The following is a 13,294-nucleotide window of genomic DNA, read 5'->3' as shown; positions in this document are numbered from 1 at the left end:
TATATATATATATATATATATATATATATATATATATATATATATATATATATTAATTTTGAACTTCCTAAATGTAAGATTAGAAGTTGACTTAGTGGTTGAGAGGTTCAAGATTCACCTTGAGGTTCCAAGATCAAATTTAGGCACTACTATTTTTTTTTTGAACCCCTTAATAGAAATCCTGAATCCGTCACTAAGTATATATGGTAGTGAAATATGTCTAATTATATAGTTTTTCCTTATTATATATCATGGCGTGTATGTTTTCAATCGTGATCCATGTTATATGCTTAAAAGTCTTCTACATGAATTTTGCAAGCGTATAACTATCGAATTGTAAGGTGACTTTGTGGAAAGAAGGTGTTTGATTTATTTTCAAGTTTTTTTCATGAATATAGTGGCTAATATAACCCATGTGGAAATGCTTAAATTCGCTTAAATTGTTATTTGATATTTGTTATTTTTTTTTGTAATTTGAACGTGATGTATCTAATCATGAATATAGTATTTAATTAATTGGTGACCCTCTAAAGTTGTCATGTTTCACTTAGGAGTTCGGAGACAAAACGACAAAAAAATTGAGTGGAATTTCCAAAAGGACAACAAAAAATAAGATTGAAACTAAAAAGGCAACATTTAAACGGAAGGTGGGTGCTGTGAAATTTCTTGGAGTAAGGTGTGGGGCCATGCGCCTTGTAAGGCGCAAAACGACAGGGTATTTGTAAGTTGCCTTGCGCCCTGTAAGGCGAAAAATTTAGTCACTTTAAGAAGTAGTTCAGTGATCTTGCAAAAACAATCACATAATTGTCATATTAATCACAGCTGTAAGTTGTTGCACTGCCAGCGAGCCAATTTGACAATGACCGTTTCGAGAATATTTTTGGGCTCTTGTATATTAATATATGATGAAAAAATATATCGTAGATATTAATCAAAATGCTTATCATTTGACTCTAAAAAATAAAATCATAACAATTAAAAGTGGATGAGGTGGTATAAACTTATGAATCGATTTCTAAAAGAAGTTTGGATTTTCATTTTTTTTTCGAAGAATCTAGAATTAGAAATCAAAATGATCAAATTGCAAAGCTAATAACTTTTTTCCCTTAGCTACCCTCCTAATCATTACTCCGCACATCACAAATATGCACGTTTTTTAGTGTATGGCTTATAGAGTTAACACATCGACACGAAAATAATAAATACATTTTTTTGGTCTCCACACTAAAGGAGCTTTTGAGTCCAGTCTAGAGATTCTTCCAATTTTATAGGATTACTCCCTTAGCTTTCTATTAATGTCACATAAGCTCCAATTTTAAGGTTTATAGACAAACTATTTATTTACAAATTAGGTAAGGGAAGAGAGAATCTATAAGAAAAAGACAGCATATCCTTTTCATAAAATAATTTTATTTCCTTATGAATTATGTTTCATTTGAACGACAAGTGAAAAAAAAAATTGAAAGAAAAATGAGAACGAATCTTGACATATTATAAATAGCATTTAGTACAGTTATTTGCATGCGCTCTCTCTTTTATACATCAAAAATATATTTCATTTTCGATTTGTTTAAGAATATCTTTTTTTAGTAATTATTTTTTAAAATTTTTTTATTTGATGACGAATTAAAATAGTTTAGCACATTTTATATATTTATAGTTTAAGATTATAAACTTAAAAAAAAAATCTTAAATTTTGTATCAAGTCGAAATAAGATAAAATAAATTTAAACAAAGACAAGTGAGAAAGTATCATCTGTTTTCTTGGAATATCAATCAAAATGAAAGAGAGATATGAGTTCAGGTAGAAAAGTTTTCATTTTAAGTTTAAGGGGTTGTTTGGTTGTATAGATAATAATGGAGCAGGGTGAGTGCGGGATAGGAGTATTAATTCGCCCTGCTTCGCCCCATATAATATTTTTTTTTAATTATCAACCCACTCTACTCTTCCCCGTATAGATCTGCTCTGCATGAATTTTTCAATGTTTTTCTTTGTTTTAATTAAGTTTGATACTAAAAATAAAATTTATAAAAATAATTAGTTTGCAAGCGTTATCTGTACATTATGAAAGGTAAAGGAGCTTTGTGTCAGAAATGACAAACTCATAGGTGTAATCTGTAATTTAAAAGAGCAAGGTGAGTGGGTGTCAGTTGGGTTGGAGGGTGTAATGATAAATATGTGCAAGATGACAGTAATGAACATGTGACGGAGAAAGAGAGAGAACAGATACTCTACTTCTTCTCTCTCTCTCTCTCTCTCTCTCTCTCTTTCTGCAGGAATTTAAATCGGAAGATCAAACAAATGGCCGACGAACCTGCGTTGACTCGATGGACATTTCCGGTAAATTTCAAATGCACTTAACTTTTTGAATTTTCAGTTTTGATGTTAATTTTTTGACTGATCTCTTTACTCGATTGATTTTGATTTTCGAGTCATAGTTAGATCAAAGGAAGAGATTTTGTGGTGTTAGTTTGAGATTTTTTTATAATTTGATTTTGTTTCATTTTCAGCTTTACTTTGAGTTCTACTTACTGACATTTTGTTCGTTTTCCTCTGCCTTTTGCTGAATTTTTTTTTGTGCTGAACATTGTATCAATTCATGCTCGGAGTGATGGTTGAGAGTATAAAATGAAGAGGTTTTTGTGGTTTGGTGACTTGATTTTTATTTGTAGTTTCGAAAGAAATTTATTGGATATGTTTTGTGAAATTTTTGGCTTCGATTGAGGCATTTTCTTCACTCTGTATTCTGATCTGAAGTGAAGTTGACAAAGAGTGTACCTACAACAATTTATGATAAATTGCAGTTGAAAATAAAATGTAAAAATATATTTAAACTAGGTGCGGATATTTTCCTCTCTTTTTAGTATACTATGGTATAATCTACTCTAATCCAACAGTAGAATATCTCTTGACTTGTGCCCTCTAGGAAAAAACAACCAACAATATCATGTAACTCAAATAACTCTGGATTAGTTGAATAGTTCAAAATATCGCCAGTAGAACACCTTCCTTCAATGTAAAATCTCTTTCTTTTGAGTGGTATTAAGTTGGAGACATTAGAATGTTTTTTCTTTGTCTCAACTCTTTCTTTCACTACATTAACCTCAAAACACAATATAATACTATACATCCACTTTTTCTTGCACACACAATACAAGGAAGAAAACATGCTTTATATAGGTATAAGATTTCTTCCACAAATAAATGTCAAGAAAATGGATAATTATTTGAGGATTAGTGGAGCAATTAGTAGGAGCTAACGAGGAGAACATGCCATTATGGATACATAAGTTAGAAAGAATTATGTCACCACTCTCTTTAGTTTATGCCTACTACTTATCATGCATTTAATATTTTTTAATTTCTGATTGATTTTAAGTTAAAATTTTATTTGGACATGCAATTTGAATATTTGAGTTTGTATTTTTTTCGTATAAATATGAAAACCACGTAATTTGTGAAAACTATCAAAACTTTCTCAACTTTATACAATCTTACGGAATGTGCAAATCATATTTCATAAACAAGGGATTAGAATATTCTAATGCACTGAATTGATAAATCACATATCTCCATGTTTTGTTTATAACTAAATATTTGCAATTATATGTTATCACGATCACATATCTCCATATTTCGTTTATAACTAAATATTTGCAATTATATGTTTATCACGAACTTTCAGATACATAATTTTACAATGATTCACTAGTCCAATAAATCAACAATAATAGTAACTAGATATTCTTTGATAAGTTCTCTGGCATGGTACAAACAATCTCTTCACGTCGACCATGAGTTTTGTTTATCTTATGAAATTTAAAATAATAATAATAATAATAATTTATTTATTTTTGTAAAATATAACTTACAGGTCAAGTTTTATATTTATAAAATTTGACATCACAAAATTTAAAATAATAATAATAATTATTATTATTTTATTTTATTGTAAATATAACTTATAGGTCAAGTTTTATATTTATAAAATTTGAATCTCAAATCCTACTTTGTGGAGAATTCTCCCAAACCAAACGCCTATTTAGTTTAGGAAATATCTGACAGGAAAGATTGCTCTGACAATTGGTTGATATCACCCAATTGATTTTATACCTTTTTGTTATGATCTTTTGAAGAGAGATGCTTTTTGTTATGATCTTTTGAAGAGAGATGCAAGCAGTAAGGATGAAAAAATATGAATGAAAAATTGTCTCAATTTCATTTATCATAGGGTTTCAAATATCTACATAACAAAGTAATGCACTTCTCCTACAACAAAAGTATTAGACTATCATTACAACTTAGAAACTGAATATTTTTGTAAATTAAATATTAGATTCTTCCTGCAACTAAACAACTAATTATTCTAGAAAAATTGCAGTAGTAACAGATGCATCAGCCAACACTTTTTGGCCTTTATTATGATGTTTCTTATTGTTTTCCAGAAAGTGTGGAAGGGACCTGAGATGTAGTTCTTAAGCAAGGAATTACGTCTTGTTTTTAATTAGTGACTGAATGTTCAAATTAATAGTTTTAGATATGACATTTTGTCATTTTACAGGTCTTGATTTGAGTAGTTACTTTATATCACAATAAAGTTATGGTCTTCAAAGAAGTGTGGAAATTAATAAGAAACTAGCTGCAACTCGATAAATTGTTATTGAAGTTGAAAAAGAGTAAACTTGTTTTGTTTGTGCTAAAATTTAAAGAGAGAATATAAAGTATGTGATTGTCCTTGAGTAGATTCTTTCATGTATAGATAATTTTAACTTTGTGCTAACGTCCAAGAAAAATTCGAATAGATGAGGAAAATAAGCTAAGACTTTTCTGATTAGTCGGATTGTTCTTATCCTCGCCTTAAGTCATAATATTGTCTTCCAAAGAATTTCAAACTGAGCAGAAAAGAAGACACACAATCATTAGTTAGTGGTTTTAGTTGATTGAAGTTCTACTAATAACTAAAGGAAATTAATGGAGAGGCGAACAGAGTAAACATGAATAGTTTGTTAAACCTTGTTGTTGCTGTTGTTCACATGAGTTGCAAATTTCTGAATGAATTATAAGTTGGATGTGCGTCTTGATGAAATGAATAAATTAAATAGGGGTTAGGGACATTGAGTATTTAGATACAACACTTGCTTTTGGTGTCCATATTAAGGATTTTAAATTGTTTTATGAGATTAAGTTTGGGAAGAGGAAGGTTCCTGCACCAGATGCATCTGAGAATGGTGATTCTGTACAAAATGGAAATGGATCTGTGCGGAACACTGCAGAATTATCCATTTTCGAGCAGTATAATCAGGTATTTTGCTTATGAAGAATAAGATGATCATAAATCCTAATTGACAATCTGACACACTTAACCTTTACTTCTGATTCAGGCTAATGGAGGCTCAACACACTCTAATGGAGTTCAGTCTGCCGGAGTGGATGGAAAACCGTATGACACAAAACCTAATGACCTTAAACTTTGTTTTTTGTTGCTCAGAGATATTTCATATATATAAGGACTTTCAACTGCCAAAGCTTAACTACCTCTTCCTGAAGAAGTGCACTTAAGTTAAATGATTCATTTTTCAGGCAAAAATCTCTACTTCCTCCTTTTGAGTCTGCAGAAATGCGCACTTTAGCAGAAAGCTTAACCAGGTAGTGTTGACAAAATGATCTGAACTCTGTGGGTTATTGCTGTTTACTGGACCTGGTTTTTATCTCCCTCACTGTCATTTTTTAGGATTGGAAACTAATTTTGCTAAATTTTGTCTGTTTTACATTTCCAGGGATATTCTTCGTGGTAATCCAGATGTTAAGTGGGAGAGCATTAAAGGATTAGAGACTGCCAAGCGTCTACTAAAAGAAGCAGTTGTCATGCCTATTAAATATCCAAAGTAGGTTTTGCAAACACTACTTGGTTGTGTGTTGTTTGTCTAACAAGTTGAATAGAGAGCAGTGTAGTTAAAGGTGCGCTTTAAGCGCGCTTAAGCCCTGAAGCGAGGCTCAAAACGTGTTGTGCGCTTCGCCTCGCTTTATGTGCACTTCAGTGTCATCAAGGTTCTAAGGCAAACTTTTCCTTGCCAATGAGCCTCTTCTGAAGAAGTGACTCTGAACAACTGATATTTCACTTTATCATAAAAAAATTTCAATTTATTTGGTCATATATTTGTCATTCATGTTTATAATTATTAGTCTTGTTTGTATCTTTTCTTCCTTTACGCCTTTTTTCATTAAAGCCCACGCTTTATTTGCGCTTTGCACTTAAAGCCCCCAAAGACCTTAGAGCTTTTGTTTGCTTTTTGCCTTTGATAACACTGATAGAGAGGTTATAATCTATATATTGTTGTGCCACCAAGTTCATACCGTGAGCCACTGACCCTCAGGTGAGAGTATTTCTCAGTTAAAAAATAAAATCCCTTGTATGCTTGTGGTGCAAGCTAAAGAACAAAATAATTAGTGTCAATATCCAATCCAATAATGTCTTCTAACGTTCTACTTGTAATTTTTCATCGACTTTTTCTTTTTGAGTGAACATGATATTTGGAGTTCATATTTTTATTTATAATGATGGTGTCTGGGACAACTAATGTGCACCCTGAGCAATTCCATGGGTACCTGCTATCTCCCACTAACACAGGTACCGGATCGGGTAACTCTATCCACCAAGGCTTGGACAGAGGGGAATTCAACTAATGTTTTTGTGTCTGCTGCGAATTTGGGAATTGAACCTAAGACCTTATGGTTCTCAACGAACTTTATTGACCACTAATTCACACCCTTGGGTGCGATATTTGTAATCTTTATTACTGAACCAATATACCTTTTTCTCTCTTCTTCTAGGTATTTTAAAGGTCTTCTAACTCCTTGGAAAGGTATCCTCCTTTTTGGCCCTCCCGGAACAGGAAAGGTGTGTAATCTTTCTTTTTTACTGTGCAAAAGGTTCTTTTTAATCACATTATGTATCCTTAACTATGTGTCATTGGTTTCCTTCAGTTGGTACTTTTAGTGATGATCTGTCCAGTTTCATATTTTGAACACATGTTATAGCAAAAAAAATTGAACACATAAAGCTTAATAACTTGATATGAGAGGAAGCCAACTATATAGGTTGTTTTTGATGTTATATAATATCTATTTATCTTGTTGAATTTTAATCTGTTAATTTGTAGACCATGCTTGCGAAGGCAGTTGCAACTGAATGCAATACCACATTTTTCAATATCTCAGCATCATCAGTTGTCAGCAAATGGCGTGGTATGTTTTCCCTCTGCAATATACTATAATGGTCTTTACTCTTTCGTATTTATCAGCTTGAGTGTTTTCATTTGGCAAACGCAAATCTATGAAGATTACGGGGTTGACGTGGATTTTCACTCAAACATCTTTTAAAAGAGGACAATAACGCCAAGCTTGAATGAAATTAAAAGAGCACTGAAGAAGGACTGATATCACCATTCTATTAATTAATTTTTAATGATGTTAGTCAACCAAACATAAACACCATCCAATTTGAAATTAAGAAATACATTCTAGCTTGGTTTGTGCACTGATGGTCATGCTCAAATGTTTCGCTGTTGTTTCAGCTTGATCTATTTCTTTCCTTATAAAGCTTCGCTATATTTTTCCTTTTAATCTAGTGGAATGATGTAATATTGTGACTTCTCATGATTTATGAAATTTCTAGAACAAAGTAAGCAATACCAACGAGAATTATTATGCATTATTTGCTGTGGACGTAGTTGTATTTGTTTGCATTGAGGTCCAAACAGCTCTTTTATGTGTTGTCAACTTTGACAGAAGCTAGCCCATAATGTGGCTGACTTAATAAGACATCTGTATGTTAGGCAAGGGGTTTTTGGGGTCCAGTTCAGATTTTCTGCACACATCATAATGATTTCTGTCTTTGGTTGTCAACGCCTGCCTTTTTTATTTATCTTTTTCTGTTGCAATGTTAAAACAATGTTTCTAGAATGTCAAACATCTAACTCAAACAAGATCATTCCAGTGTGTCTCATCAGCTTCTAGATGAATGAAGTATTAGACACCTTCTGTTGACAAAAGTTCTTCAGGTTTTGTGTTGTTTACTCTTTAGAAGTTTCTTGTGTGATACAGGTGATTCTGAAAAATTGATCAAAGTGTTATTCGAGCTCGCCAGGCATCATGCACCTTCAACCATCTTTCTCGATGAAATTGATGCCATTATCAGTCAACGTGGGGAAGCGCGCAGTGAGCATGAATCTAGTAGGCGTTTAAAAACAGAACTGCTCATACAGGTGAAGCTTGATATTTGGAAGTGCATGGATGACATGTGATTAGTTATGCTTTTGCATGTAATAAGTCAAAAGCCTACACTTCATTTTTCTCAAACAATAATAAGCTTGTTACAGTAGCTGAACCTTCTTGTGAAATTTGCAAGTTTGGAATTTCAGCTCGTTAACACCCTTCTGAACTACTAAGCTTAAAAATTGTAATCCGGATTATTTTATCTTTGATATCGCTGTTACTCTAGAAAGTTCTCAAACTGATTTTGGCATGCTCTATCAAATTTGAATTATGTGTTGTTACACAGTCAGTGAGAAGTAAATCGACTGAGTAGGGTATCCGTTGGGACTTAAACAGAGGAAAGTCACTTGACACTTGAGAGGATAGGAAACTTGATGCCGTTAAGTAAAAACTAAGTAACTGTTTTGACTCATCTTTTAGACTTAGCTAATAATCATGCAGGATCAGGACAAATTGTTCTAAACAAAATTATAATATAGATAAAAGTAAGCCATAAACTTGTACAATATGCTTTATGTCAGATCTTGCTTTTTTCTTCCTGTTACAAAATATGTAATGGTTGAAATACACTGCAGATGGACGGTTTGAATCGGACAGATGAACTTGTCTTTGTTCTGGCGGCAACAAATCTTCCCTGGGAACTGGATGCAGCAATGCTCCGACGTCTTGAGAAGCGGGTAAGCTTTCGTGTGGGCTTGAAACATACTTTTCATGATAATAAGACTATTTGCGAGATAGAAATGAATTAGAGAAGAAGTATATTTTATTTTTCAGTTACTTTTTGCTTCACAATGTTCCCATTTCTTTATTATTATCTCCGTAAATCATGTCAAACATTTAATTGTTTAACTGGATAGCGACAACATGTGAAATTTGAAGCCAATAAATATTGATCCAGATAGTCAAGTACGGGTTTGGGACTTTAGCTTAGAGTTCCATGGGCTGATTCCCATAAATGCTTTCCCTTTGCATGTCTGGTTGTTAAATGATCTTTCATCTTTTAGTTGAATTATTACATATTGGATCTTTATAGTAATTTACCTCTAGTTTTTGTTTTTAAAAGGATGGGAGTGGCTGGGTGGGTAAACTTTTTATTTCATGCTGATTATCGCTTAATGAGTTACAAGACTTGGCTGAAAAAAGAAGAGGACGCAGTCAGACTTAGTCTGGTCTTATTCACTAGTAGATACCTCACCTGAGGTCGTAAGTAAAGCTTGTAACTATTTCACTCACTTTTTGACTGTAATTGTAGATCCTTGTGCCCCTTCCGGAGGCAGAAGCAAGGTGCGGGATGTTTGAGGAATTACTACCATCCCTTCGTGAAGAGGCTCCACTTCCATATGATTTATTGGTAGAAAAGACAAAAGGCTTTTCCGGTTCTGATATTCGGCTATTATGCAAGGAGGCTGCCATGCAACCATTACGACGTCTAATGGCAGAACTTGATAAGAGGGAAGAATTGGTGCCTGAGGATGGTATGCTATATTTAATCCACTACTTTGTTGGGTTGAGAGGGGTAACAATTATATGTCGGGAAATAGGGTCTTTGTCTTTCTGGTTTTCTACTGCAGTAATTGTGTATATGCTTATTATATTATAGCCCTTCTTCCTATCACATCCTACTGGGCTATCCGGTTATTTCTCAATACTGCCACATGCACTTCCTTAGGTCCTCAATCTCATTTGTTTGTACTGAACTCCTGTATTCTTGCAGAGTTGCCCAATGTTGGACCAATAACTGTGACAGATATCGAGATGGCACTGAAGAACACCAGACCATCTGCACACCTCAATGCACCTAGGTACGATAAGTTCAATTCAGATTATGGCAGCCATGCTCTCCAGTGAAGGCACCCCGATGTATCCTCTCATTTCTGCTGTTGTCCTCTGATCTATTCAGCAATGTGCCAACACAGATGTTAAGTTTTTAAAACCTGTGTTTGTAAAATGTATGACTCTCGTGTTTTGAGCAATTTAGCTTTAGTGTGCTCAATTTTCATTCATGTTTTTCTTCTATGGATTATGTTCTTTCGCAACTGGAAACATCGTTCTTTCTTTCTTTTTAGGCTTATTATGTTTCTCCTATCTATCGTAATGAGCATTTAAAAAATGTTCGTATTATTACCACATGTTGTCTCTACATTTCCTCCCAAATCATATCATCGTACTCGTTGTCCCATTTGGCCTTAACATCATGGTCATGTGTAAATATCTTGTCAATTTTACTTTGATTTCATTCTTTTCATAAGGCTTAAGCATGTATTTCAACACAAGTTCACAATTTGTAATGCAAACATCATTTCATGCAATTTATCAAGCACTAGGAGGAAGTCATGCTTTTTGGGGGAAAGCACTTCTAGTCTAGTCTTCTACAAGGTTAGATCTTTACTAAGCATTACATGAATGTGAAAATAAAAAAAGGTCTACTACAAGTTGTCATTAAAGAATTTTTTACCTACTATTAAGATTATGCAACTATAGAGAGGGGACTTTTAGTAGCTTAGTTAGTTGGCTACCTGAACTCTATCTTGTTGGTGAGGTTTGATTTTCCACATTGTAATTCCTTTTCCCATTCTCCGTCCCCTCACCCCCAATTAAAAAAAAAAAAAGAAGCTACTATCAAGAGTGGCTCTATAGTGTAGCATGTGAGTTTACCCGAATTTAATGATTTTTGTTCAAACATTGCATACAGGTTTTTATTAAATATTTATTGAAAAAAATGTCTGGGAATCCAAATTATTATTGCATAATAGTTTGAAATTGTCGTACAAAAACTCATAACTTTCAAATTTTAGTCCGCACTTGGAGTGGATTGTTTGCTCTTTTCCCCCCTATTTTGTTTGTCTTTAATTCACACTCCTCGTGACAAACAACTTTTTTCGTAGGACTATATTTTCATATTATAATACTCACAAGTTATGTCTACTAAACATAAGTTTGATTGCTATAAGACAAAAACTAAAGATCAACTCATCTAAAGGGCAAAAATTAAAGACGTTTAATCTGGAGTTACTATAATCAATTGATTTGTGTAATTAGAAGACAATGTTGGAATATTCTAAGTTCCAAAAGAAAATGGAAATATATATAATTTTCTTGAAGGATATGATGATGTATTTGAAAGTTTATATTAAGATGAAAAGGGGATCTCCTAATTGCCAACTCTAGTTTCAATAGCTATATTATATATCATCAAAGACGGCAAATGCACATGATGACCTACGTGGTAATGGGGTATCTTAGGCAACTTTCCGACTATGACTATTTTGTTTGCTTGCAATAAAGTAACCAATGCAACCTCATTTGTGTACTTGTTTTCTGGCTAGAATGTTGCATCAAGATAAAAAGAAATTCCATGTTACAACTTTAATTTGCTCCAATCGTCAACCTTTTATATTTTTTCTATTTTCCTTTTAATCTAGTGTTGGATACCATGTGCATTGTGTTAGATCATGGTGGAGATAATATATACATCTTAATGATAGATGAAATACGAAAAATTAGAAGTGAAAACATACTATTTGTTCTTGTTATTTAGTTTGACTCAAAGAGAGGATATATAGTACCACCCTCTTAGATCTATTTTAAAGATTACAAATACTTGTTGGAAGCTAACAAAATGCTAATATATATCGATCATATATACGATTGGATATATTGATCAGATAAAAAAAATTGAATGTATTGACTTTCTTGCAAATGAAGGTCGAAAAAATTGTATATACTGGCTTTCTTGCAAATGAAGGTCGAAAAAATTGTATGTAATTGACTTTAATTTTTTGCAAATGAAGGTTACAATCATGACGAAGATGTGCTAGTATTGGAAGATGTGATTAAAAAAACAGTTTTTCCTCATGGTTAATTTTTAAAATGTAATTTATGAAAATATTTTAATATTTGTATTTATTATATGGGATTCAAGAGTAACAAGACAATGCATTTTCTATACCTTTTATTTTTATAAAATTTTGCACACTGACGGAATCACTTGAGAATTTCACCAATGTTTGTTAAGTATATTCTCTTTTTCATTGAATGATCCATAGAATGATTCTTATTTTTTAATTCCCTATTTAAAATTTTTTGTGATGTTTTAAATTGTCTAAAAGACTTGATGTGGGCTTCATGTGCATCATGTTAGGTGATACCAAATAGATCACATAGTTTTATAATTCTTTTATGTGAAAAGAACATATATTATAAGATATACAAATTTATTAATAAATTTGTTTCATATCTTAACAGTGAAAAAACATATTAAAGCACCTTTAAGAAAAGGATGGCAGATATGCACTATGCTGACGGTTTATATGCCCAGGGAATAAAGGTTGCCCTATCTAGCAGATTATATATATTTAAAAAATTTGAAAGGAAAATATAAAGGTATCCTTTTTCTCCTTTTAATTTTGTCGCATTATATTTTAATTTAGTATATAAAAAAAAGAAGAGGAAATGGAAAAGAAAACAAAGAAGGCTAGAACCGACTTCAACAACATACCACGTTCTGCATAGTAAAATTTCATAAGTGGGGATTGACGAGCAGAATCTGTACGCAGAGAAGCCCTCCTCTCATGTAAAAGATAATGAGGAAAAGAATGGTGACAAAAATAGATAACAGGATGATTGAAGCAAATGAAACATGTAATAATATTATAATAAAATTAAGAAATTATACGAAAGTAGGAGAAAAATAATGGTACTGTAATATAAACACATGTGTGAATGGTACTATGGAATCCACGCCAAAGATGTAATCTTTATTTCAAACTTGTATGTTATTTTATAGGCTTAAGTCATCTACAGCCCCGCAAAACTGTCCGTATAATTCGCTTAGATACCTCAACTAGGACAAGTACCTATTAAACACTTCTATTCACTCGAATTTGAACCATTTAGACACTTTTTGCACACATGGCACAAAAAATGTGATTCACATCTTGATGAGCGCGTGAAATTAATATTTTAACATTTACCGTTTTCCTTTTCAATCTTTTCTTCTTTTTTTTCTCATTATTTTTT

The 13,294-nt window shown here is 32.4% G+C and overlaps 1 protein-coding gene across 1 annotated transcript; it reads left to right on the top strand.

Annotated features, from left to right (window-relative positions):
- The first annotated feature begins 2,216 nt into the window (after positions 1-2,216).
- On the top strand, positions 2,217-10,338 carry LOC125836449 (uncharacterized). Its single transcript, XM_049515617.1, has 11 exons — positions 2,217-2,341; positions 5,187-5,303; positions 5,383-5,441; positions 5,582-5,647; positions 5,779-5,886; positions 6,833-6,899; positions 7,162-7,246; positions 8,105-8,265; positions 8,851-8,952; positions 9,528-9,750; positions 9,990-10,338. Exons 1-11 carry the CDS (start codon positions 2,303-2,305, stop codon positions 10,121-10,123), a joined length of 1,161 nt encoding a protein of 386 aa, XP_049371574.1. The 5' UTR covers positions 2,217-2,302; the 3' UTR covers positions 10,124-10,338.
- Positions 10,339-13,294: the final 2,956 nt, after the last annotated feature.

The sequence above is a fragment of the Solanum verrucosum genome, unplaced genomic scaffold (genome assembly GCF_900185275.1).
Source record: "Solanum verrucosum unplaced genomic scaffold, falcon-dt-bn FXZP01000278.1, whole genome shotgun sequence".
Lineage (NCBI taxonomy): Eukaryota > Viridiplantae > Streptophyta > Magnoliopsida > Solanales > Solanaceae > Solanum > Solanum verrucosum.
This window is presented reverse-complemented; position numbering and strand designations above follow the sequence as displayed.